Source organism: Trachypithecus francoisi, unplaced genomic scaffold, assembly GCF_009764315.1.
Source record: "Trachypithecus francoisi isolate TF-2019V2 unplaced genomic scaffold, Tfra_2.0 Lachesis_group19, whole genome shotgun sequence".
NCBI classification, from domain to species: domain Eukaryota; kingdom Metazoa; phylum Chordata; class Mammalia; order Primates; family Cercopithecidae; genus Trachypithecus; species Trachypithecus francoisi.
The window spans coordinates 45,368,967-45,396,064 of record NW_022681464.1 but is presented as its reverse complement, the minus strand read 5'-3'; the positions used below and the strand labels follow the sequence as shown (position 1 = coordinate 45,396,064).

The window sequence follows — 27,098 nt, the reverse complement described above, 5'->3', positions numbered from 1 at the left end:
TCTAGGGTTCGAAATAGGTTTTGTTTGGTTTTTAAAATTTAGGAAGTACCAGTTTAGGGGCCAGGAACAGTGGCTCACGCCTGTAATCCCAGCACTTTGGGAGGCCAAGGCAGGAGGATCACCTGAGATCAGGAGTTCGAGACCAACCTGACCAAAATGGCGAAACCCCTTCTCCACTAAAAGTACAAAAATTAGCCAGGCGTGGTGGTGGGAGCCTGTAGTCCCAGCTACTCAGGAGGCCGAGGCATGAGAATCACTTGAACCTGGGAGGTGGAGGTTGTGGTGAGCTGAGATTGTGCCGCTGCACTCCAGCCTGGGCAACAGAGCGAGACTCTGTCTCAAAAAAAAAAAAAAAAAATGAGACGGGGTCTCGCTCTGTTGCCCAGGCTGGAGTGCAGTGGCCGGATCTCAACTCACCACAAGCTCCGCCTCCCGGGTTTACGCCATTCTCCTGCCTCAGCCTCCCGAGTAGCTGGGACCACAGACGCCCACCACCTCGCCCGGCTAGTTTTTTGCATTTAAAAAAAAAAAATTTTTTACATTTAAAAATAAATAAATAACGTACCAGTTTAGGACATCCACTAATGACTAGATGATCTCTAAGATCACTTACAGCTCACAATCAACACATAATCATGTTTGAAACTACTAGCATTGCAAAGTGGCATAAGTAATTATTTCAGCAAGGAATATTTAGCACACACACACACAATACATACATATATAGTTAGAAATCAAAGTTTCTTCTGAAGTATTTAGGAAGAAATATTACCAAGCAGGACAGGAAACATAAGTTTACCTTGTAAAATTTTGGATTATCAGAAAAATGATTTTCTATGAAATGTTCAACAACCAGCCTCAAATGTGTGGTCATAAAACAGTTAATAAAGCCGGGCGAGGTGGCTCACGCCTGTAATCCCAGCACTTTGGGAGGCCGAGACGGGTGGATCACGAGGTCAGGAGATCGAGACCATCCTGGCTAACACGGTGAAACCCCGTCTCTACTAACAATACAAAAAACTAGCCGGGCGAGGTGGCGGGCGCCTGTAGTCCCAGCTACTCAGGAGGCTGAGGCAGGAGAATGGCGGGAACCCGGGAGGCGGAGCTTGCAGTGAGCTGAGATCTGGCCACTGCACTCCAGCCTGGGCCACAGAGCGAGACTCCGTCTCAAAAAAAAAAAAAAGACAGTTAATAGGAAAGAAACAGGGTCAGGAAATACCAGGTATACAGAAGGATACTATAGAGTTACTATAAATTTATTTATATACACTATATGTGTAAGTGGGAAGATGACCACAGTCTTCTTATAGGAAAAAAAAGATTTTAAAATACTGTGATCTTGTTTTTATAAGTATGTGTGAGGACAGAAAAAAACTTGGGCATAAAAACGTAAAACTTCTATAGTAATTGTTTCTGGGTATAATTACATTTGATTTTTTTCTTTATGTTTTTCTATAATTTAAGATTTATTTTTACAAAGGTTATATATTTTATTGCTAGAAGAAGCAGGTAAGCTATTTCCATTTGAGGGGAAAGTGGATTGTGTTTGTGGTTTTTATTTTTATTTTTTGAGATGGAGTCTCACTTTGTCCCGTAGGCTGGAGTGCAGTGGCAGTCTCGGCTCACCACAAGCTCCACCTCCCTGGTTCAAGCGATTCTCCTGCGTCAGCCTCCCGAGTAGCTGGGACTGCAGGCATCTGCCACCACACCTGGCTAATTTCTGTATTTTTAGTAGAGACTTTCACCGTGTTTCACCATGTTGGTCAGGCTGGTCTCGAACTCTTGACCTCGTGATCTGCCCGCCTCTGCCCACCAAAGTGCTGGGATTACAGGCGTGAACCACCACACCTGGCCAGATTGTGTTATTAATTGGTAGTAAGATTCCTATAGACTAATCAGTTAGCTTGATTCCTTTGAAGTGATGGAGGCGGAAGAAGAACCAAGCCAGCTGCACTTTAAGCTCTGTGTTATTAGCTAATGAGTCATATATTATGTTGTTGTTAACATTTTCACTTCTAATGTGAGTTTTCCCACCTTTTATTGGTAAATGACATCACAGAAATCCAAGTGAACTCATTACATAAGTAAATCTTAGCTTTGGTTCCAATAAATTTATATGCCCCATGGGAATGAATTAGAAAGTGCTTAACTATGGATTGAGTCTCCCTTATCCAAAATGCTTAGGACCAAAAGTGTTTCAGATTTCTGGTGGTGTTGTTGTTGTTGTTGTTGTTGTTGTTGTTTTGGAAGAGTTGCATTATACTTACTAGTCCACCATCCGTAATATGAAAATCCAAAGTGTGAAATGCTCCAACAAGCATTTCCTTTGAGCATCATGTCAGTGCTGAAAAAGTTTTGGATTTTGAAGCATTTCAGATTTTGTGTTTTTGGGTTAGGGCTGCTCAACCTGGACCTATATTTGTTTATCATTGTTTACAGATGGAATGAGGATACTGTGTACTGAACTTTCTTGAATCCTATACAATTTTAGGAGGATGATGGTATTCTTTTAATTTAGCAACTTCTATGTTACAGGTGCTTTCATATACTAGTATGTGTGAACTTTGTTTATTTTTCCTTTTTCAGGTGGTTACGGACCATTTCTATCATCTTGTTCTTGAACAAACAAGATATGCTGGCAGAAAAAGTCTTGGCAGGGAAATCAAAAATTGAAGACTACTTCCCAGAATATGCAAATTATACTGTCCCTGAAGACGGTAAGATTTCAAAACGTTCTTATGATTGAGAAATAGAATTGTTTTGTTAATAGTCCTGTAACTCTAATTCACATACTTCTGATGAATCTAAGAAATTCACTTATTTTAAAACAATTCTCTTTCTACTGCCCATATCCTAAAGTACTGGGGTGTTAAAAGGTGCTATTTAGGATCCCGTTTATAAATGTTTCCGAGTTTGACTTTCCACTGAACCTGTGCAGCCGAAGAAAGAGCCGTTTTGGGGTGTGACTGTCATGCTGCTGTGAGCTCTCCCTCTGGAGCCTCTGACAGCGTGTGACATGACAGGGGCCTTGTCAGTCCTTGATACAGACCTTCTCACTGCACCCTCAGATGACACCGCGTGGTAGTTTCTATTATTCTTTCCCGTGGAAAGAGAGTCTGAGAGAGAAGAGATAATGTGTTCAAAGCCACACGGGTAGTCATGCAGGCAAGGCAGTCCTTGCACCCTTTGTCCCCAAGCCCGGGCTGGCAGCAGCCACGCTTACCTGCTCCTGTCTCTAGCCTTGCTGTGGCTGCAGCCTTGGGGATTTCCAGCAGGGCCAGCAGCCACCCCAGGCTGCCTGAGACTGAGGGGTTTCGGGGCACGGGACTGTCAGTGCTAAAGCTGGGAAGGGAGACCAGGAAGAGATGGTCACTCCGTTTCCAGTCGCTGACACTTCAGTTTCCAGTGAACACCAGGTCTACCAGAGGCCCACAGGAGTGATTTAAGGTGAAACAGCACCGCTTTCTATATCTTGAATTCCAAACTAGATAACACAGAATAAAAGAGACTTTCCTGGAAAATATAGTTAAGATTTGGAAAATTTACTTTTTATCCTCAATGAAGAAGGAAAAGAAAACTTGCATTTGTCATTAAACTTTCTTGCTCCTTATGTTCCATGTTCTTTTCTCCTTCATGGGAGAGGCATTATATAAGTATATTCCTAGTAAAATCCTGACCCGTGTGGGGCATTCCAACAAAATCCTGCTGCCATCACCTGAGTCAGAAAGACCTGAAAAAAAATCCTGCCACTACATATTTCCTTATAGGAATAAATAAATAGACGTTGGAAATGGGCCTGAGCGCCAGCTCTGCCTGTGGTCTCACCAGACCCAGCTGCTCTCTTGAGCCACCAGCAGCCTCCGCACCTGCCAGAGGGTCAGTCAGCGCGAGGTCAAGGTCCAGACTCTTCCTGAGACCAAATCAGTGGAGACCTCACTGCAGTTCATCACCGCCTTGCTGACCTCACTGCAGTTCATCACCTCCTTGCTGACCTCACTGCAGTTCATCACCTCCTTGCTGACCTCACTGCAGTTCATCACCTCCTTGCTCTACTCGCAGCCTGGCGACATGCTTTCCAGGACTGAGGCCAGGTGCCACTTGCCCATGGCACGTTATCAGAGCTTGGCTTCTGCTGCTCATTCTGTGGCTGGCACTGTCATTTTCCCAGCAAGTTGGGTCTTTAATTCTCCCACTAACCACCTCCTGCCATCTCCCATCACTCAGCTCAGGCAGTGGCTCAGGAGGGCCCTTCCACAGTGTCCGCCTCCCCAGGCCCTTCCCACTTTCCCTCCTTATGACTGTGGTCCTGGCCCTCACTCCTCTCATCTCAGCAGCTGCCACAGCCTCCTGCCTGACCTCCTGTAGCTGGTCACTCACCTTTCCAAAACATTCTGTGAACTTCTACCAAACTCACACTTCTGAGACACAACCTCACCCGCTAGGGGCGCCAAGGAGAAGCCCCGCCACGAGCTGACGGCCAAGGCCACCTGCCCAGCTGCGGGTGATGAAGGGCTTCCGTCCAGGGGCTGAGGGGACCCTGGCTTGCTGCCTCGGTGCCAGGCCCAGTGACTGCTCTTCAGCCGGCAGCATGCGCCATCTCCATCTGTGCCCTGCCCCTCCCAACAGACTCACCCATCCCTGAGCATCTGTAGTACCTGCTGGAAGCCTGGGCCCACCCTCAACTCCAACATCCTCAACTCTCACTTAGCAATTAAAGGGAACGAACTGTTGGTCCCCGTGATGGCACGGGTGAAACCCACAGTGATTATGCTGACAGAAAAAATCACAGCAAAAACTACGTGCCATGTGAATGCATTTGTGTAAATGTCTAAAAAGTAAATTAGCTGGACGTGGTGGTGTGCGCCTGTAGTCCCAGCTACTCGGGAGGCTGAGGCAGGAGAATCACTTGAACCTGGGAGGCAAAGGTTGCAGTGAGCCAAGATTCTGCCACTTCACTCCAGCCTGGCAACAGAGCGAGGCTCCCTCTCAAAAAAAAAGAGAAAGTGCAGACTGACGCATGGTGACAGGAAGCACATCAGTGGTTGCCTGGGGAAGGAGGGCTGCAGAGGGAACGCCGACACTGTGGGTCTGGCTGTGCTCGTTGTTTCCATTGTAGTGATGCTGGCATCACAACACACAACTCTTCAGATGGGCCAGGCGCGGTGGCTCACGCCTGTAATCCCAGCACTTTGGGAGTCTGAGGCGTGCAGATCACCTGAGGTCAGGAGTTCAAGTCTAGCGTGGCCAACACGGTGAAACCCCATCTCTACTAAAACCCAAAAATTAGCCAGGCATGGTGGCCAGCACCTATAATCCCAGCTGTTTGGGAGGCTGAGGCAGGAGAATCGGAGAATCGCTTGCACCCGGGAGGTGGAAGTTGCAGTAAGCTGAGATTGCACAATTGCACTCCAGCCTGGATGACAGAATGAGGCTCCGTCTCAAAAAAAAAAAAAAAAAAAACAAAAAGCACTCCAGCCTGGGCGACAGTGAGACTCAGTCTCCAAAAAAAAAAAAAAAAAAAGAGCTCCTCAGATGATACATATACATTCTGGGCATTCTAGAGTATGTCAGTGACCCCCCCAAGATAAATGACATGGGAGCTCCCCAGCCACTCCAGAACACAGCCCAGGCAGAGACCCACAGCGGGTGCTGTGCCCTCCTTTCTATGACTGTGTGAGCAACAGTGTCCTCACAGGCCCTGCAACAGGGAAGGCAGAGAGTGGTAAGAACACTCAGCTGTGTCCCCTCGATCTCAGATTTCGTGGGCTCACAGACAATAATGGCGTGAACACATAAACGTGACTCTTCATGGGGAGAATGTCTCAGAAAGGCCTAGAGCCAGAGGGTCGGCTACAGTGATCTGGGGGCTCCACATGCCTCAGTGGAGAGCAGGAACGCAAAGGGGAGTCTCAGAAGAGGAGGCTGATGGAAGCTCAGAGGCAGTCATGGAGGCCCTGCCAGTGCTGCCCCCAGGGAGGCCAGGGCCCAGCTCCTGTGCCTGGAGGCTCCGAGCTTTCCTCTCCCAACAGCTCTGCAGGGAGGCAGCTCTGGGGCTCGGGCTGGTCACTGGGAATTCTCCCCCACCCCAGCCTGTCTTGCTTGGGCTGCTGTATAACACAATACCTTAGGCTGGTGATAGGGTTTAGATCTGTGTCCCTGCCCATATCTTTTGTGGAATTATAATCCCCAATGTTGGAGGTGGGGCCTGGGGGGAGGTGATTGGATCTTGGGGGTGGATCCTTTATGAATGGTTTAGCACCATCCTCTTGACACTGTTTTCATGATAGTGAATGGGTTCTGTGAGTTCTGTGAGAGCGGGTCATTTAACAGTGTGTAGCACCGCCCCCAGCTCTCTCTTGCTCCTGCCCTGGCCATGTGAGATGTCTCACTCCCTGTTCATCTGCCATGATTGGAAGCTTCCTGAGGCCTCCCCAGAAGCCTAGCAGATACCAGCATCATGCTTCCTGAACAGCCTGCAGAACCATGAGCCAATTACACCTCTGTTCTTTATAAATTACCCAGTCTCAGGTGTTTCTTTATAGCAATGTGAGAATGGACTAACACAGCTGGATAATTTATGAACAGAAATGTGTTAGTCACCGTACTGGAGGCTGGAAAGTCAAATATTAAGATACCAGCCGATTCAGTGTCTGGTAAGGGTTTCTCTGCTTTATAGATGGCACTGTCTCATTTCCTCCTCACATGCTGGAGACAGCAAGGGGTCTCTCTCAGGCCTCTTATAAGGATATAATCCCATCCATGAAGGCAGAGCCCTGGTGGCCTCATCACCTCTCAAAGGCTGCCTCTCTTGATACTGTTGCATTGGAGATTAGGAGTCAGCATATGAATTTGGAGGAGACACAAACATTGAGACCTTAGCACCCCCAAAGAAAAGTTTTATCACAGCAATAACTATTAAAATGCTGTAGGAGAAGAGGGGAATGAACATTTCATGTTTGGCTGGGCGCAGTGACTCACGCCTGTAATCCGGGCGCTTTAGGAGGCCGAGGTGGCAGATCACCTGAAGTCAGGAGTTCAAGACTAGACTGGCCAACATGGTGAAACCCTGTCTCTACAAAAACTAGCCAGTCATGATGGTGGGTGCCTGTAATCCCAGCTACTGGGGAGGATGAGGTGGGAGAATCGCTTGAACCTGGGAGGTAGAGGTTGCAGTGAGCCGAGATCACGCCACTGCACTCCAGCCTGGGTGAGAGAACGAGATTCCATCTCCAAAAAAAAAAAGAAAGAAAAGAAAAGTAGATGTTTGTTTTTGCCTAGCTGTACGTGTATTTTAATGCTGTGAAGATACAGCAGTCCAAAGCTGAAATTCCTTCTGTGTTTTCATAGAGTTTATCTTTGTTTCATGTTGCTTAAGTAAAGTTCCATTTGTCATTTCTACAGCAACACCAGATGCAGGAGAAGATCCCAAAGTTACAAGAGCCAAGTTCTTTATCCGGGACCTGTTTTTGGTAAGCCATTTTGTTAACCTTTGTTTTTTTACCTCCATTCTTAATCTTTTGTTTCTTGCAATATGCAAATTACTTACTCTTTGATTTAATCTTCCTTAACGTTATGAGAGATGAGAAAGGGTATGTTACTTTCATTTCACAGCTGAGCACACCGAGGTTCAGAGAGGTTAGATTTCTCACCCCAGGTCACACAGCTTCCAAGCAGCAGAGCTCGGGTGAGAACACAGCGTCCCGGGGAATGGCTCTCGGATGGGCTAGACTTTATTCACTTGTATTTTCCAAAAAGGACAGCGTCCTTCAGCAAAATCTAAGCACCCATACTCTTCCTCCACCCAAAAGCACTAACAGGCTGATGGTTTATGTAAAAACAGGTGTGCTCAAATTCAGATACTTTTTCTTCAGCTTTCTGAGATTCTGAGATTATTTTTGAGATATATTTGAGATTATATTTGGGATAATTTTGAGATTCTTTCAAACTTACATATGAGGCGGAAGATTTGTACAAATAACTCCCCTATACTCAGGCCAGGTGCGGTGGCTCCCGCCTGTAATCCCAGCACTTGGGAGGCCAAGGCATGTAGATCACCTGAGGTCAGGAGTTCGAGACCAGCCCGGCCAACATGGTGAAACCCCGTCTCTACTAAAAATACAAAAAATTAGCTGGGTACAGTGGCAGGCGCCTGTAATCCCAGCTACTCTGGAGGCTGAGGCAGAAGAATTGCCTAAACCCAGGAGGCAGAGGTTGCAATGAGCCGAGATCACACCACTGCACTCCAGCCTGGCCGACAGAGCGAGACTCTGTCTCAAACAAAACAAAACAAACAAAAAAAACTCCCCTATACTCTTTACCCAAATTGACCAACTGGCAAAAATTTGCCACATATGCTTTATCTATATTATTTTCTTTGAAATAACCTACAGTGTATAGCTAGCTGTGAGTTTTTACTCACTTCAAACCATTACATGCCAAGGCATTCCCAAGAGCATGTTCCCGGTAGTAGTCCAGGTGCACTTAACACGTGTGGACAAGGTTTTAGCCCTGGTAGCACTAGGGCTGATCCTCAGCTGTGAGGCCTTTCCACGGGGACCGGCACTCCAGCCTGGCCTTTCACCGCCCTTTTCCCAGCCACCCCTGTGGGATGACTCTTGAATCCTACAGTGAGTGAGAAAATAACAATGAAGAGAAATCAAGGCCGCAGGGTGAGTTCAGAGGACAAGAGTTCCCCCAGAAGTGCATGGCCGTAAGTCCATGGCAGCACCGGAAGAGCTTGTGCAGGTGAATAAATCTGGGATGTGCTGTGTTAAATACAGCGAGGGAGGTTCCTCTGCCTCTCTAAGACTGTCAGATTCTCAGAACCTTTACTTAAGGCCAATTCATGTGTACTGCAAATCTCTTCAATAAGGGAATTTAGTTTGTAACAGATCAAGGGATCCCTTAATTTTAAGGAGCATTTTGTAAGACCATAACATACAAAGACACAAAAAAATGGTTTTCTAATGAGAACTAAATGTTAATTAAGCATGCATATGTTGGGCATTTAAATGAAGATTAGAAACATCCAGGCTGGATGCAGTTGCTTAGGCATGTAATCTCAACACTTTGGGAGGCCAAGGCAGGTGGATCACCTGAGGCCAGAAGTTCGAGATCAGCTAGAGAACATATCAAGACCTCGTGTCTACAGAAAATTTTAAAACGTACCTGGGTATGGTGGCACAGGCATGTAGTCCCAGCTACTCAGGAGGCTGAGGTGGGAGGACTCCTTGAGCCCAGGAATTTGAGGTGGCAGTGAGGTATGATTGTGCCACTGCACCCCAGCCTAGGTGACCCCAGCCTGGGTGACAGAGCAACACTCCATCTCAAAACAAAAACAAAACTATTTGAAGCAACGCCCTTTGCAATGACTCCATTCCCTTAATTTTAAGGCTCTAGACAGGGACAAATAGTCACACTATTACAGAAGAGAGCCTTTTTTGGTATGTTTATTTGGGACATTGCCTCGCAGTGTCACCCAGGCTGCCTGGAGTGCAGTGTCAAGATCATAGCTCACTGCAGCCTCCAACTCCTGGGCTCAAGCAGCCCCCGTGCCTCAGGCTCCTGAGTAGCTGGGACTACAGGCACACACCACCACACCTGGCTAATTTTTATATTTTATAGAGATAGAGCCTTGCTATGTTGGCCAGGCTGGTCTCGAACTCCTCGCCTCAAGTGATCCTCCTGCCTCCACCTCCCAAAGTGCTGGGATTACAGGTGTGAGCCACTGCACCCAGCCAAAAGCCTATTTTTCATTCATTCACTACACACTTACTGTGTGTGTGCCAAACACCTCACCTGGCGCTTTGGGATTAAAAAGATACATAACCTACTCATTTCAGTGTCCATAAGTTTTTTTTTTAAATGCTCAAGGGAAGCCTGACTATTGCTAAAGTAAGTCTGTCCCCCTGTGAGGAGTTTCATACCTCAGGACATCTTCAGGACACCCTTTCTGTGGTCTAAGCAGCTCTCTGAAGCCTGTTTCCCAGGATGCCTTGTCGAAAAAGAAGGAGTGGAGGGGATGAGGAGGCCCAGGGATTCCCGTGGCACCAAGGAAGAAGGCGAGCTTCCCCAGGACCTCTATCGAAGTCTGCCTGGGCTGCCATAACAAAGTGCCACAGAGGCCGAGTGTCAAACAGCAGAAATGTATTTCTCACAGCTCTGGAGGCTGGAAGTCTGAAATCAAGGTGTGGGCAGGGTTGGTCCCTTCAGAGGCCCCTCCCTTGGCTTGCAGCCGCCTCCTCCCTGTGTCTCACAGGGCCTTCCCTCTGCACACGGCTGCATCCTCCTGGTTTCCTCTTCTCTCTAGGACACCAGTCATGCTGCATTAGGGCCCACCCTAATGACCTCATTTTACCGTCATTGCCTCTGTAAAGGCCTTATCTCCAATATAGTCATATCTGAAGTGCCGGGGGTCAGGGATTCCACATAACTTCAGGGAACACAGTTCGGCCTGTACCCGCCTGTCCCCACACCCACAGCACTCAGCTTCACAGTGCACATGAGCACATCATTGAGGTGTCCCCACAAACCATGACTCGTAGTGTCTAACCCCGTTTCCCAGGTACTTGACAACAGATCACTTTTCTCCCAGAAGGCAGCAAACATTCCCCTGATAACCAGGGGACACCCTGCTCAGCAGATGCTAAACTGCCCCTGTGTGGAGGCGGCCACGGGGCCACTGCACTGTCCAATACAGAACCACTGGCACAATATGGACATTTAATTAAAACTAGCTGGCAGAGCATGGTGGCTCACGCCTGTAATCCCAGCACTTTGGGAGGCCAAGGTGGGCGGATCATGAGGTCAGGAGTTCAAGACCAGTCTGACCAACATGGTGAAACCCCATCTCTACTAAAAATACAAAAATTGGCCAGGTGTGGTGGCGCACACCTGTAATCCCAGCTACTCAGGAGGCTGAGGCAGGAGAATCGCTTGAATCCAGGAGGTAGAGGTTGCAGTGAGCCAAGATGCCGTCACTGCACTCCAGCCTGGGAGACAGAGCAAGACTCCATCTCAAACAAACAAAAAAACAAACAAACTAGCTAATTAAGCTGGGCACAGTGGCTCGTGCCTGTAATCCCAGCACTTTTGGGAGGCCGAGGCAGGCAGATCACTTGAGGTCAGGAGTTCGAGACCAGCCTGGCCAACATGGTGACACCCCGTCTCTACTAAAAATACAAAAATTAGCCAGGCGTGGTCATGGTGATGGACGCCTGTAATCCCAGCCACTCAGGAAGCCGAGGCAGGGGAATCCCTTGAACCTGGGAGGCGGAGGTTGCAGTGAGCCAAGACTGCACCACTGCACTCCAGCCTGGGCAACAGAGCTAGACTCAGTCTCAAAAATAAATAAATAAATAAATAAAATAAAATTAGCTAATTAGAAATCAGCCCCTCAGTGGTATCAGCTAGATAGTGACTGTCAACTAGATAGTGACTAGATAGGGCAGATAGAGGACATTCCCATTGTCACAGAAAACTCTGTTCAGACCTTCCTTTCTGGAAGCTCCTCCCTTGACTTGCCTGCCCGGTGCTTTCTCTGACCTATCCGTGCTGCTTCAGCTTCCTGGGGGCAGTGATAAGGGGAAGGCTGGCCGGGCGTGGTGGCTCAAGCCTGTAATCCCAGCACTTTGGGAGGCCGAGACGGGCGGATCACGAAGTCAGGAGATCGAGACCATCCTGCCTAACATGGTGAAACCCCGTCTCTACTAAAAAAAATACAAAAAACTAGCCGGGCGAGTTGGTGGGCGCCTGTAGTCCCAGCTACTCGGGAGGCTGAGGCAGGAGAATGGCGTAAACCCGGGAGGTGGAGCTTGCAGTGAGCTGAGATCCGGCCACTGCACTCCAGCCCGGGTGACAGAGCGAGACTCCGTCTCAGAAAAAAAAAAAGGGTAAGGTTATCTGGGTCCTCAGCTGATGCTTGCATTGAGACGGTTCCTGCCTCTAAGTGCTCCCATGCGAAACAAGCAGGCCACCATCACCAAAGCCTCCGGCACCTGCTCAGTGTGGCCTAGTCCTTCCCCAAGGTGCATGCTGGGGCCACGCAGGGCTAGTGCACACGCTCTCTCTTGCAGAGGATCAGCACGGCCACCGGTGAAGGCAAACATTACTGCTACCCGCACTTCACCTGCGCCGTGGACACAGAGAACATCCGCAGGGTGTTCAACGACTGCCGCGACATCATCCAGCGGATGCACCTCAAGCAGTACGAGCTCTTGTGAGGATGCTGCTGCCACCCCGCGATGGAGCGGCGCCCCAGACCGCCTGACTGCCAGCCCCGTGCCATGGTAGGAGGCAGGGTCTCTAGTTCCATCTCGCTGCCGTCTGTCCCGTTCTGTGTCGACCACCAAGCCTCTGGCTACCTCTGTCCCCTCAGGTTTGGTTGTGTAGCTTCTGTTGTCATTGAATACAACCTGCCGCAGCATCCCACCCCCAAACCACCGACTCTCATTGCTGACACTGCAGCAGAATCTCTCCGGGTGGGAGCCCCTTTACTCATTCTCCCTTTATTGATTCATCGCGGAGAACTTGGTAGATGGGGAGAAAACGCAGTTTGCTTTTTCCCCACGTTGTCAAGCGTGACTGCAAGAGCGTACGTGCGCTGCCCTGAGCCCTGGCCCCCTCTGATTTTCCCTTTATGAAGCTGCAGGTTGACGAGCGATGGTCCCTTCCCATCGGCCTTAGCCCTAGACTTAGAGTCAACCCCAAGCGACAGAGTGACCAGAAACCCTTTTACAGTCACATTCAGAGTCGCTGCTGGCCTCAGGCATTTGAATTAGAGCTACTTTGAGCCTCTTACATTTAGGCAGAAAACCTACCACATTCACTACTGCAAAATGTGTCTTGTGTAAAAATGATTCTCTAAACTTTCACTATACTTAGGCATAGTCTTCTTTCTTAGATTCTCTTTGTTGTCCCTATTGCTGGTTTATTATACTGTACAGACCACAACATGTAATATTCTTTTGTATAACTACTAAAGAAAAATCCTTGTAGATCTTTGTGCCTTTACCATGGCTATCTATACCTGTACATGAAATGTGTTTGTATTGTGCTGAAGAGCTTAATGTCAACATTACCTGCTGCTTACTCTGAAAAAAGGAATGAATGGTAGCTGTAGAATTTAGGATATTTCATAAGGTTGGCACTTTATAAAATACTCCCTGATTTAAAAAATTGTAAGTTACACACATTCATCATCCACATTCTACCAACAGTGTCGTACCAACATCACAAGCTGTTGCAACCACCTGCTCGCTCTTCTCTGAGCTGTAAAAACCTGAACTCAATTCAGGGGTACAAATTGCAATCTAATCTTTTCAGGGTACCAGGGACTTTTTCCTCTCTCTCTAGACAGTATGTTTCCTAATTAGTCTGCTAATGAAACACTTCAAGTTCCCTAAGTGGGAACCGGTCCATCATTCCCTTAGTCAAAACTCTGGACACAGGCGACATCATACAAGTAAGCAAACAGTAAGAGAAAAACAAAACATGACGTGTCCATGTTTGTGTATGGCCTAGGAGAATAAGGATGCCAGCTTCACGTGCGTTTTGAAGAAGAAACATTACAAAATCTTAATCTCAAGTATCAAGTCAAAAGATATGGCTCTTTCTCACACTCGCAAGATTTACAAATATAGCCTCAAACATTATGACACACACACACAGTATCTAGAAAGTAAGAACCGTTATAGCACTGACACTTCATATTCTATCTGCACCCACAGAGTTGAGGGTAGTTTTCATAGGTCTGAAATAATCTGTAAAGATGTCCAAAGTTAAATTTTCAACAATACAAATCTAGAGAAGTGACAGCCTATTACTTCATGACTCTCCTTTTAGTCTTTAGTCTGTAATATTTTCAAGTTTACTCTATAAATCAGCATTTTGTAATCCTTTATAAACTCATCCAGATTTAAATGCTACTTTTTCATGAAGGATGACAACTTTATAGACAGTCAGTGCCACACACACATATTTTATCTCATCACCATCTTCCTGCCCTTCCCATCCACTGTCTCATAAAACTCTCAGTTGAACTAAGATAAATACAATAGAAATTATTTGCAGTTCCCCTTGCACTGTCAAAGTAAAACAAGAAAACTGAAAAGCTACACCCCCAGCAAGAAAGGGAAGTATGTTGTTGTATGCATCCTCACTCAACAATTACCCTCTAACTAAACATCCTGTTTAAAAGTTTAATTCAGGCCGGGCGCGGTGGCTCAAGCCTGTAATCCCAGCACTTTGGGAGGCCGAGACGGGCGGATCACGAGGTCAGGAGATCGAGACCATCCTGGCTAACACGGTGAAATCCCGTCTCTACTAAAAAATACAAAAAAACTAGCCGGGCGAGGTGGCGGGCGCCTGTAGTCCCAGCTACTCCGGAGGCTGAGGCAGCAGAATAGCGTGAACCCGGGAGGCGGAGCTTGCAGTGAGCTGAGATCCGGCCACTGCACTCCAGCCCAAGCGACAGAGCAAGACTCCGTCTCAAAAAAAAAAAAAAAAAGTTTAATTCAAACAAGAGCCAGACCGTTAAGAAAAAAACAGAAAGAAAAACTTTTATCTGGCTTACGATTATTAAAGCATTTATTTTCAGGTACCAAAAGCCATATCCCATTCTACTTTTCAAGTTTCTTTTGATCACTGACAGACATTATCAGATGTAACAACTTGGTCTCCTATAGAGAAAATTACACTTATTTAAAAATCTGATTCCATTAATTGATCAAGTATAAAAATCTACGAAAACAATATGTTCTGCATATCACATCTGTACTTTTTTTTTTTTTAATTTTTTTTTGAGACGGAGTCTCACTCTGCTGCCCAGGCTGGAGTGTAATGGCGCGATCGTGGCTCACTGCAACCTCCGCCTCCCGGGTGCAAGGGATTCTCCTGCCTCAGCCTCCCAAGTAGCTGGGATTACAGGCGTGTGCCACCACGCTTGGCTAATTTTTATACTTCTAGTGGAGAAGGGGTTTCACCATGTTGGCCAGGCTGGTCTTGAACTCCTAACCTCAAGTGATCCACCCGCCTCAGCCTCCCAAAGTCCTGGATTATAGGTGTGAGCTGCCGCACCCGGCCACATCTGTACTTTCAAAGGTACAGCTTTACGGTACATAGGAATTCGAGAACCACTTCACAGGATGAGGGAAACAGCCCAATATTTATATATACACATAATCCCAAGTGTGTGCTGGGGCCACCAGGCCCTTCCTGGGGGAACAAGGACTGTCGTGCATGTGAGTGATGACATTAATAGCATTTAATACTGTACAGATGCAACCTTTGATGATACATATATTTGATAAAAATGAGAAAACAGATTTGTTGTAGAGTACCTGTCCACTTTGCTAGCATGAGAACAGTACAATCAACTATTTATTTTGCAGTTACTCGTGTCAGTGATTGAGAATTTCTGTGATGTGCAGAGAGACGGCCTGTAATTGGTCTCATCATCCACTTGATTCTAACATGATCTCTGCCCAAAGTTCCACTTCTTGGGCTTTGATATTTACAATGGCGCCTGCTCTTCATCCTGTCTTACGCTTTCTGAGCAAGTTCAAACCAGAAAGAAAAGGTGAGGCTAAAAGCCCCAAGTGAGAGAGTGTGAGGACCACAAGGAAGCCTACCGCTCCACAGTAGATGACCAAAACCACGTCCTCACGTGGGAGGTAGCACTTGGAAAGGGCGTAGTCTGTGGGCGTGATGCTGCCCTGGAAAGGAAAAGGGAAAGTTATGCTGACAGCACCAGGCACAGGTTGAACACCACAGTCTTAGAAACAGCAGAGGGAAGACTGCCTCTCAGGTCCCCCTCAGGGGAGGCAGGGAAGGGGCCCTCCTCCCCTGAGAACAAGGGGGCCTGCCCTTCCTCCTGCACCAGGCTCTTCCCCCAGAGCCCGACCAGCCCAGGCTCTGGCAGGAGAGACAAGTAAGGCCCAAGTGTGCCTGGGTGGAAAATGTCTGCGACACTGACCTGTCAAAACTGGCCCCTGGCCCACTGGGTTCCCATCAAATATAATGGGAGATCCATAACAGAGATTCAGAGAGGTACATGGAGTTCCAGGGTCATTGGTCAGCAAGGAACAAGGAGGGAAAGGTGTCTTCCTGCCCCGTGATGCTCAACTAAGCATCTGTTCCCTAGAAGTACATATGTCCAGGTCGTCTCCGTGGGCTTTTCTCTGCAGGTAACGTTTATGTGGAATGACAGTGGCAAATGTTTTCATTTACTTGAATTTGAAAATGTTAGGGTTTCCCCCACCTTTTAAGAAGTAAAAGAACCTGTCATACCAGCATCATGAGCTGGATGTAGGAGCCTGTGGCTGAAAGGAGTTAAAACGCCCAGTGGTCATTAAGTGAAACACCTTTTATCAACCTGCAAAGGCGGTAGCGTTCTCTGCCACGCCAAATGGGCATGTTTGGAAAATAAGAGACGATGGCTGAGTAGAGCTAATGAATAAATGGTTGTTTCTTTGGAAAAGTCAACACACACAGAGTGTAAGAGGAGACGACATGGCCCTCCCTGAAGGAACAAGTCCACCTGGACAGTGCCCTGCCCTCACTTCCCACACAGACCGCCCAGGAACGTCAGGCTGATTGGTTCCCAGAAGGGCGTTTGGCCAGAGGCAGTGCATGGAACTACGTGTAGAGGGAGGGAAATTTGCGTGTGACTCTTGTAAATTTTTACAGATTGCAGCAATTAAATAGTTGATTACTGTGTTGATTTAAATACTTATGGAAAGCTTTCAGACAAAAATAAACTTTCACGTTACCATGATGAAACTGGGGTTGTTTCTGTTCCTCCAACTGAAAGATGGGACGCTGAGCTCGGGGACTCGGCCTCCGTGGTGCACCTCGCAGGCGCTGTGCGTGTGGCCACTGAGAACCAGGCGCGGCTGGAGCCACCACAGCAGCTGACAGCGGCCGAGAAGACAGCAAAGCAGGCTGTTAGCTCACCCTCAACCAGGCTCTCACCGCTCAGCAGACAGCCGCTGGCCATCGCTTCTTTCATTAAATTAAATACTAAATCCTTATTTTGAAGGACTGGTTTATTTTTTTCCTTAAAAATCCTTTGGTTTATTTATACTAAATCAAAGGTAAGGTCACCCCTTTGAGTCTACTGTTCTCATTCCAGATTTTACCTACTTTTTGTGCTTTTTTATCTTTATAAATATTTTATACATTTATCTTATAAATATTTCCTATATTTATATATTATATATAATGTAATATGTATTATATAAATCTATATAAGAAAATGCATTTTAATTTTAATTAAGTCCCTAAAAATTTGACTCTTCCAAGTTCCATTCACATTTCTAAACACATTCAAGTTGGTGAAAAACTCTGAATACAAAGAATAGCTAAGACTATTATTGACTTCAGGGTAGGAAATAGAAGTAGGTTTACTGGAAAAAAAAAAAAAAAAAAGAAAGCAATTAACTGATCGTGCTGTGAAAGCCAGGCCTCCATCCACCCCTGTCCCCAGGTGATAACTAAGTCATCAACGTTTCAGCAAACACCTGCTCTAGCCTGGGCGCTCTGCTTGCTGACATGCAAGGTGATGAGAGTCACAATGCGACATGAATTAGCATCAGGACACCCTGGCAAACCTTTTGTGATGCCTCCCGTGAAAGCACGTCATAGTTCTCCTTAAATGGGATGTCCCTTTCCTCCGGAGGAGCGGCATCGTCCCCAGAACAGTTAGCATCACTTCTCCGATACAGAGGATAATGCTGTCCGGGGTGGAGAGAGGAGTTCAGGTGGCTGTCGTGAAACTGCGGGCTGCCTGCTGTCCGCCATGAGCCCCTTCCTCCCCCAGCTCACCTGCAGGAGGACAGGGGCAGACATGGGCAGCAGAGGCCCAGGTCCACACCGGCGGGAGCCACGTGCCTGCTGGGTACAAGTCAGGCCATTAATCCGCACACCTGACCCTCATCAAAGGGCAAGAAGAGCTGGGGGGCTGAGTAACAAAAGCAGAGCGACGCGGCCAGAAGTCGCCTGTGGCACTGAGATGCTCTCCTACCTCTCGGGAGCAGTTCAGTCTGTGAGAAACTTCAATGAGCTCTGCTTCTGCTTCAGAGCAGATGCCACAGCCGTCCCCGTTCAGCGCCACGCTGTTGACCATCACGAAGCTGAGGCAGAGGGAAACAGGCAGGTGAGGCTGCTGGGGGTACCAGTGCTTTCTTTTCCCCACTGTTCCCATGAAAAGAAAGCTAAGCATCCCATGTAAAGAAACAAGCCCAAAGCAGTTTTCAATACCACCCAGAATAATTTGGTGTATTTTTTTTTTGAGACGAAGTCTTGCTCTGTCTGTCGTCCAGGCTGGAGTGCAGTGGCTGGATCTAAGCTCACTGCAAGCTCCGCCTCCCGGGTTTACGCCATTCTCCTGCCTCAGCCTCCCGAGTAGCTGGGACTACAGGCGCCCGCCACCACGCCCGGCTAGTTTTTTGTATTTTTTTAGTAGAGATGGGGTTTCACCATGTTAGCCAGGATGGTTTCTATCTCCTGACCTCGTGATCTGCCCATCTTGGCCTCCCAAAGTGCTGGGATTACAAGCTTGAGCCACTGCGCCCAGCCTGGTGTATTTTTAAATGAGTCAATATTAACAAAAATAGCATGACTGGGAGTTCAGTCTAAGACATGATCGAAGGGTTTTTGACCCTAAACTTGTGAAAAATCCCAGGTGACAGAAGCTCTGCAGTTAGACTATGTCTAAGCTCATCCTCTAACCAGAACCTCATCTGTTACAGTGCCTCTTCTGTGCAGAGGGCTAAGAACCCCTCTGCCCACCCCATCAGCTGGTTGTGAGGATTCAATGCAATGACATGGCAGGTGTTTAGAACACAGCCTGCCACTAGAAAGAACTCAGTGCTTGCCAGATATTGTGACTAACAGGTAGAGGGAACCATAGGGTTCAGCAGTGACATACAGACACACACAGCAAGTAAGGCAGAGGGTAGAGTGCCGGTTAGAGCTAACTGGCTATGGATAATCCCAAACTACGGTAATAACAGAGTCCATTATGGTTAGACTCAACAGCCACATTTTTTTATAGACTCCCACTAAATACGCTTTTATTTCCTACACACATACCATCTTGGAATGACGAAAGCACCAGTCAGTAAAGACTGCTTGAAATTTAACTCATCTTAGAGATAAGGAGTGGAGTTACCAAGTGATCAGCAGTATGATGAGCTGTTAAAAGTGTCTTAAACACACACTTAGAGGGAACTAATTCTCACTGTATCATGTTTCTGTTATGAGTCAGCCGAGGAAGCTGCCTACTAGAGAGAGACTCTGCCCTCCTGGCAGAGGGAGGGAAAGGTGAGCAATGGCGGTGAAGCCACGGGACAGAAATGACCTCACCTACAGACCTGCTGTGTCCAAGGTCAACAGAGTGCTCGGCACCCACAGGAAGGACAAGATGAAAAGAGAAAAGGCTTCCACTCCCACCTATTTTCTCTCCACCACGTCTATCATCAGGAGAGAGTATAGAGTCCTGCCCACTGTGCTGCAGCCGCATACACAGCCCAGAAAAGATCTGGAGATGGGCACTGAGGTGGCCTCGCAGACGGGAGCTGCTCATGGTCAGGCTAAGGGTCAGGGTGCTCGGGTCTAAAAGCCCAGGCCGATGGAGATGAGTAGCACAGAGCTACAGAAGCACTGTGACACATTTGCCACCAAATCCCGTGACACCGTAACTACGGGAACAGTCTTTGTCAAGTGAAATGAGTACATTTTGATCAAATAAAAAGACTCTTTTACAAAGTGGGCTGATGAAATTTGCACAACCCAGAGACAGGGCAGACAGAAAGAGGATCATTCCCACAGTGGCTGGGCAGAGTCATAAACTGATTCATTGTGGGATTGTCAATAGGTTTCCCATCTATCGGCTCCCATGGCGAGCACCAGGAAGGACAGCCTGAGGCACTGCTGTTTAAAGATTGTAAACCAGGCTACACGGAACACGGCAGATGACAGATCCCAGTATGGCAGGCACCTTTAGAAAATCAAGTTTCCAAGGACTAAAGGTCTTGGAAGAATTTACAAATAATACTCACTTAATGCCTTTCCAAGAAAACAGTCTTTCAGAGCTGAACACTTTCTCGAAGCGTTCCACTTTGTATGTGTTCATCCTATATTCAATTGTAGGAGGAAACATTTTTCAGGACAAGCCATTTTAGACACTCCTACAGTTATCGTGAACACAAAATAACTTGCAAGACTGGAGTTTCACACTAGCATTATTAGTTAAGGGCCCCACCTGGCCCCAGGATAGCAAAGCTCAAATTTTAGTTTCACTACTTACTGTGAAGCCTGGGGCAAGTTACTCGGCTGCCCAGGGCCTCATTCTGCATTGGTACCATATAGGTAAAATAACAGGACCATGGTAAAGATGAATGTGTTCATATACGGAAGTAAAGTGCTTGAAACAGATGGCACATTACAAGCACTAGAGCACTATGTAAGTGTTAGCTATTAGAGTCTAAATGATCTTGTTTTTTCATTCCCAAAGACAATGATTGGCCATTAAATGTACATTTCAAGTTAGATGTTTCCCAAGGGCACATACAATTCATTCATTCCACAGGTATTTGTTGAGGGTGGACTATGCACCAAATAAAAACCCCTCAAAGAGCTGAATATCCCAGAGCTTACATCTTTTGAGGAAAACAAATTTCAAGACAGCACAAATAGGGCTTTCACCAGAATTCCAACAGATTTAGAATCAGAGTTAACCGGCGCTCTCAGGGTGCAGAGCTTTCGTGAACTACTTACTCATAATGGAAGCCAATGTCATGGTTTCCAGCAACCACCTTCAGCTGTACATGACTCGGGTGTCTGAACATTTTCTGAAATCGCTGCACATCATCTGCCCAGGCCTGAGGGAAAAAGAAAAAGCTCTGGAGCCAAAGAACCATCCCCGCCCTGTGGCTAAAAAAACATGATCCCTGTTTTGTGAAGTGCAGTTGTGTGATCTCTGCTCACTGCAACTTCCATCTTCCGCATTGAAGCGATTCTCCCGCCGCAGCCTCCCGAGTAGCTGGGATTACAGACACACGCCACCATGCCTGGCTTTTTTTTTTTTTTTTTGTATTCTTAGTAGAGACAGGTTTTCACCATGTTAGCCAGGATTGTCTTGACCTCCTGACCTCGTGATCCACCAGCCTCAGCCTCCCAAAGTGCTGGGATTACAGGTATGAGCCACCGCACCAGCCAATGATCCCTATTTTGATGTGAGAAGTGAATGAATTCCCCTGTTTAAATCAGATGTCCATAAAGATGATGTAGAACTTTTCTTTTTGAGATGGAGTCTTGCTCTGTCGCCCGCCACCACGCCTGACTAATTTTTTTGTATTTTTAATAGAGATGGGGTTTCACCATGTTAGCCAGGATGGTCTCGACCTCCTGACCTCAAAATCCGCCTGCCTTGGCCTCCCAAAGTGCTGGGATTAGGGATTACATGCGTGAGACACCGCACCTGGCCACAATATGTCTTTTTTAAGACTACAATTAATACTTACTGTTATTTAATTTGATGCCAAGTTTTTGTTTGATTTTGTTGTTTTTTTGAGACAGGGTCTCACTCTGTCACCCAGGATGGAGTGCAGTGGCCATGATCTTGGCTCACTAGAACCTCCACCTCCAGGGTTCAAGTGATCCTTCTGCCTCAGTCACCTGAGTAGCTGGGATTACAGGCGCCTGCCACCATGCCCAGCTAATTTTTGTATTTTTAGTAGACACAAGGTTTCACCATGTTGGCCAGGCTGGTCTCGAACTCCTGACCTCAAGTGATCCACCTGCCTCAGCCTCCCAAAGTGCTGGGATTACAGGTGTAAGCCACCAAGCCCAGCCTGACGCCAAATTTTTAAATGGTATCCTCTCCCATCTTAAAACAATAACTGGCAATTCCAAAAAATATTTGGTTCATGCACCTATTATTTTCACATCCCCTGAAGACCATTCATAGACCCTGGTGGAGAAATGCTTCAGATCTGGGCATGCTCTAAAAACAGGCTCTTACAGAATGTCCAGTAAGTTCTTCATGTGTCCCAAGCAAGACGAGGTTGAGAACATCTTTAAAAGTGGCATTCCTGGCTGGGCGCGGTGGCTCAAGCCTGTAATCCCAGCACTTTGGGAGGCCGAGGCGGGCGGATCACGAGGTCAGGAGATGGAGACTATCCTGGCTGACACGGTGAAACTCCATCTCTACTCAAAATACAAAAAACAGCCGGGCGTGGTAGCGGGCGCCTGTAGTCCCAGCTACAGGCAGGAGAACGATGTGAACCCGGGAGGCGGAGCTTGCAGTGAACCGAGATCGCGCCACTGCCCTCCTGCCTGGACCATAGAGTGAGACTCCGTCTAAAAAAAAAAAAAAGAAATGTGGCATTCCCCTATGGCTACAATTGTGGAAATGAACTAATGAGATGTGGGAGAAAGAAAGACAAAAAATACTTATTGTAACATATATTTCAAAATTATTCTTATACTTGCTTTAACTATTAAAACTTCAGAGTTATGTTAGTGTAGTTCTTATTTTTTTTTTTTTTTTTTTTTTTTTTTTGAGACGGAGTCTCTCTCTGTCGCCCAGGCTGGAGTGCAGTGGCCGGATCTCAGCTCACTGCAAGCTCCGCCTCCCGGGTTTACGCCATTCTCTCGCCTCAGCCTCCCGAGTAGCTGGGACTACAGGCGCCCGCCATCTCGCCCGGCTAATTTTTTGTATATTTTAGTAGAGACGGGGTTTCACCGTGTTAGCCAGGATGGTCTCGATCTCCTGACCTCGTGATCCGCCCGTCTCGGCCTCCCAAAGTGCTGGGATTACAGGCTTGAGCCACCGCGCCCGGCCCTAGTTCTTATTTTTATAAAGCTAAAAATATCAATTGTACAAACACCCAGGGTAGAGAAAAAAACAAAGAAACCTTCTATTCTAGATGGTAACCAACTTTATCCTAAACGTTGTAAATCTGGCAAAACCTAAGGAAACATGCTGGATAGTGTCCTTGAATACATTTACAAAGATTCCACTTTAACAATAACATTTAAAGTTAGATGGCTGGGCGCAGTGGCTCACACTTCTACTCCCAGCACTTTGGGAGGCCGAAGCAGGCAGATCACTAGAGGTCAGGAGTTTGAGCCCAGCCTGGCCAACACGGTGAAACCCTGTCTCTACTAAACACACAAAAATTAGCTGGGTGTGGTGGCGGGTGCCTGTAGTCCCAGCTACTCGAGGAGGCTGAGGCAGGAGAATCACTTGAACCAGGGAGGCAGAGGTTGCGGTAAGCTGAGATCACGCCACACACTCCAGCCTTGGTGACAGAGCGAGACACCAGCTCAAAAAAATAAAATAAAATAAATAAAGTTAGAGTAACATAAAATCAGAATAACAGACACAGAAAAACATAAAATATTGCCCTTAATTTGGAAAAGCAACATATCTATCCAACCTCATTTTGTAACTAGTTGTTTTGACATATAACATTTCCACTATCTTACACTGAATTATAGCCCAGATGGTAACAAACACTGCCACTCTGTGAACAGTGGTTCCTGTCGACTCCGAAACAAGACTTCTCTTGCGTAGCTATTGAATTGTCCTAGGAAATGCCAGTAAGGTTTTGCGGGGTTTTGTTGTGGGTTTTTTTGTTTTGTTTTTGGTTTGGTTGTTTGTCTTCCTTGATTTTTATCTTTATTTTTTGAGACAGGGTCTCACTCTGTCACCCAGGTTGGAGTGCAGTAGTGCACAGCTGACTGTGGCCTCGACAACCTCCCAGGCTCAAGCGATCCTCCCACTTCAGCCTCCTGAGTAGCTGGGACTATAGGTGTGCACCACCATGCCTGGCTATTTTTTATATTTTTTGTAGAAACAGGGTCTCACTAAGTTGCCTAGACTGGTTTTGAACTCCTGGGCTCAAACGATCTTCCTGCCTTGGACTAGGCCAGGTACGGTGGCTCATGCCTATAATGCCAGCACTTGGGGAGGCCAAGGTGGGCAGACTGCCTGAGCTCAGGAGTTCGAGACCAGCCTGGGCAACATGGTGGTGAAACCCCATCTCTACTAAAATACAAAAAAAATTAGCCAGGCATGGTGGTGCGTGCCTGTAATCCCAGCCACTCGGGAGGCTGAGGAGGGAGAATCACTTGAACCCAGGAGGTGGAGGTTGCAGTGGGCCAAAATCACACCACTGCACTGCAGGCTGGGTGACAGAGTGAGACTCCATCCCCTCCACCACCAAAAAAAAAAAAAAAAAGGCAGGCACAGTGGCTCATGCCTGTAATCCCAGCACATAGAGAGGCTGAAGTGGGCAGATCACCTGAGGTCAGGAGTTCGAGACCAGCGTGACCAACATGGAGAAATCCCATGTCTACTAAAAATACAAAATTAGACGGGTGTGGTGACGGATGCCTGTAATCCTACCACACAAGAGGCTGAGGCAGGACAATCGCTTGAACCCGGGAGGCAGAGGTTGCAGTGAGCTGAGATTGCGCCATTGCACCCCAGCCTGGGCAACAAGAGCGAAACTCCATCTCAAAAAAAAAAAACCTCCTCCTGCCTTGGGCTTCCAAAGTGCTGGTACTATAGGCATGTGATGAAGTTTTTAGACTACACCCCAAATTAAGTATTTTCCAAAAACCATTAGTGACTAAACATTTTTAAGCAGCAAGAACAGTTCATGTCTTCATTTGTTTTGTTCCAAGGATGTAATAAGCAAAACATTGTGACAACTAAGGTGAGAGAACAGTTTTTCTCTTTGGTTTGTGGAAAGTCTTACATTACCCCAATACCCAGGGGGAGGTCTCAGCCCCCTCTGAAGGCAGAGGATCCTCACATCAAGTCCCCAGGGCTCTTTCTGCATCTCTCAGAAAAAAAGAAAATCAAAGGAGAATAGCAAGTCCCTTTTGTAGCACAATTCTCATAATGTCGTGGTTCAATAAGAGTGTGAAATTAAATGTACATTTCAATATGTATTTTGCGATTTCAGCCACAACTGAAATAACATCTATCTTGCCCATTTCTTCCTTTCCCAAGAGGTTCACAAAACAGTGTATTCCAAGTAAATGATATCTGGCTAATCAACCTCTTTCCTACATAGACAAATGCTTACGATTAGCCAACCTAACTCGAGATTGAGTTGTTCTAATAATCTTAGATAGCCTATGAATCCTAAGCATCTTCCAGATAGCCTATGAATCCTAAGCATCTTCCAGATAGCCTATGCATTTTTAATATCAGTAGTAAGTACAACTTCCATAAAATTTCCAACTCGAGCTGACACTGCTTCGTGGATTCTCTGGGCTACTTGTGCTGGACCTCAAAGCAGGATGAGGGCACCTGGAACAGAGTCCTACCTCAGGGGTGCTCCACTTCCCTTCATCAAAGACATCCCCCAGGATGAAGACGACTTCCGGCTGCAGCAACCACAGAGCTGTCTGGAAGGCTCTCTCCATCTGCCATTCCCTTGACACCAATAGGAAAAAGTAAGGCATCAGTCTTTCCTGGTTGGAGGCTACTCCTGTATGATGCACTATTTAAACAGCAAACTAAATGGTTCCAGTCTCCTTCTTCCAGAGTCCCACTCTTGCATTCCCATCCCCTGCTTGAAGGGCCAAAGAGTCCGTATCTGATTAAAGGTGGGGAATTAAGTATCAGAGAAGAGTCTGGCCACCCCTCCCACACACCCCAGACACTGTGGTGTGCAGGAACAGGTCCCACTCTGCACCCTGCAGCCATCACTCAGTCAAGACAGCAAGTGGAGGCCGGGCGTGGTGGCTCAAGCCTGTAATCCCAGTACTTTGGGAGGCCGAGGCGGGCGGATCACGAGGTCAGGAGATCGAGACCATCCTGGCTAACACAGTGAAACCCCGTCTCTACTAAAAAAAATACAAAAAACTAGCCGGGCAGGGTGGCGGGCGCCTGTAGTCCCAGCTACTCGGGAGGCTGAGGCAGGAGAATGGCGTAAACCCGGGAGGCCGAGCTTGCAGTGAGCTGAGATCCGGCCACTGCACTCCAGCCCGGGCAACAGAGCGAGACTCCGTCTCAAAAAAAAAAAAAAAAAAGACAGCAACTAGATCTGAGAGAGCCTAATGCAGCTTCCAAACATGTTCAATGTAGACTGATTTTGTACCACACAGAGGAGATGACTGTATCTAGCTTAATTTTCGCTTCTTCTTAAAGTGAATTCAACTTCCTTCTTTGCTTCCAAGTTGAAGGGGAGATGACAAGAGAAATAGACTAGTCAATATCAAAACAGTAAATCCTGTAGATTTCAGACATGCAAGTAATCCTCCCAGAGGTAAAACAAGCAAATGAAAAGAGCCTGGAGGCCGGGCATGGTGGTTCATGCCTATAATCCCATCACTTTGGGAGGCCAAAGTGGGCAGATCATGAGGTCAGGAGTTCGAGACCAGCCTGGCCAATATCATGAAACCCTGTCTCTACTAAAAATACAAAAAGTCAGCTGTGCATGGTGGCGGACGCCTGTCGTACCAGCTACTTGGGAGGCTGAGGCAGGAGAATTGCTTGAACCCAGGAGGCGGAAGTTGCAGTGAGCTGAGATCTGGCCACTGCACTCCAGCCTGGGCGACAGAGAGAGACTTCATCTCAAAAAGAAAAAAGAGGCCGGGCGCGGTGGCTCAAGCCTGTAATCCCAGCACTTTGGGAGGCCGAGACGGGCAGATCACGAGGTCAGGAGATCGAGACCATCCTGGCTAACATGGTGAAACCCCGACTCTACTAAAAAATACAAAAAACTAGCCGGGCCAGGTGGCGGGCACCTGTAGTCCCAGCTACTCGGGAGGCTGAGGCAGGAGAATGGCCTGAACCCGGGAGGCGGAGCTTGCAGTGAGCTGAGATCCGGCCACTGCACTCCAGCCTGGGCCACAGAGCGAGACTCCGTCTCAAAAAAAAAAAAAAAAAAAGAAAAAGAAAAAAGAGCCTGGGATCTGCAATCTGACAGATAATGGCTTAACATCCCAGCTCAATCCACTGAAAAGTTGTATGGCTTTGAAAATACTGCCTATTCTGATTCCCAGTGTCTTCACTGGTAAATGGCGATTTTATTTTATTTATTTATTTATTTATTAAGTTTCTCTCTTGTTGC

The 27,098-nt window shown here is 47.1% G+C and overlaps 2 protein-coding genes across 8 annotated transcripts in view; one reads left to right on the top strand and one right to left on the bottom strand.

Annotated features, from left to right (window-relative positions):
- The window catches only part of GNAL (G protein subunit alpha L), a 212,357-nt gene extending 199,348 nt beyond the window's left edge, over positions 1-13,009 (top strand). For both annotated transcript variants that reach the window (XM_033178365.1, XM_033178367.1), the window contains 3 exons: positions 2,587-2,717; positions 7,402-7,469; positions 12,075-13,009. In XM_033178365.1, the coding sequence (XP_033034256.1) occupies positions 2,587-2,717; positions 7,402-7,469; positions 12,075-12,221 (346 nt within the window). In that variant the 3' untranslated portion in view covers positions 12,222-13,009. The remainder of the gene's footprint in view (positions 1-2,586; positions 2,718-7,401; positions 7,470-12,074) is intronic.
- MPPE1 (metallophosphoesterase 1) overlaps positions 7,237-27,098 on the bottom strand; it is a 34,258-nt gene continuing 14,396 nt past the window's right edge. For 2 of the 6 annotated variants that reach the window (XM_033178369.1, XM_033178368.1), the window contains exons 5-13: positions 25,348-25,456; positions 20,779-20,882; positions 20,061-20,135; positions 18,023-18,131; positions 17,824-17,892; positions 17,610-17,732; positions 16,770-16,910; positions 15,630-15,713; positions 9,668-10,099 (exon numbers count right to left, since the gene is read on the bottom strand). In XM_033178369.1, the coding sequence (XP_033034260.1) occupies positions 9,890-10,099; positions 15,630-15,713; positions 16,770-16,910; positions 17,610-17,732; positions 17,824-17,892; positions 18,023-18,131; positions 20,061-20,135; positions 20,779-20,882; positions 25,348-25,456 (1,024 nt within the window). In that variant the 3' untranslated portion in view covers positions 9,668-9,889. The other 4 variants (XM_033178370.1, XM_033178371.1, XM_033178372.1 and 1 more) reach the window with 4 other exon arrangements.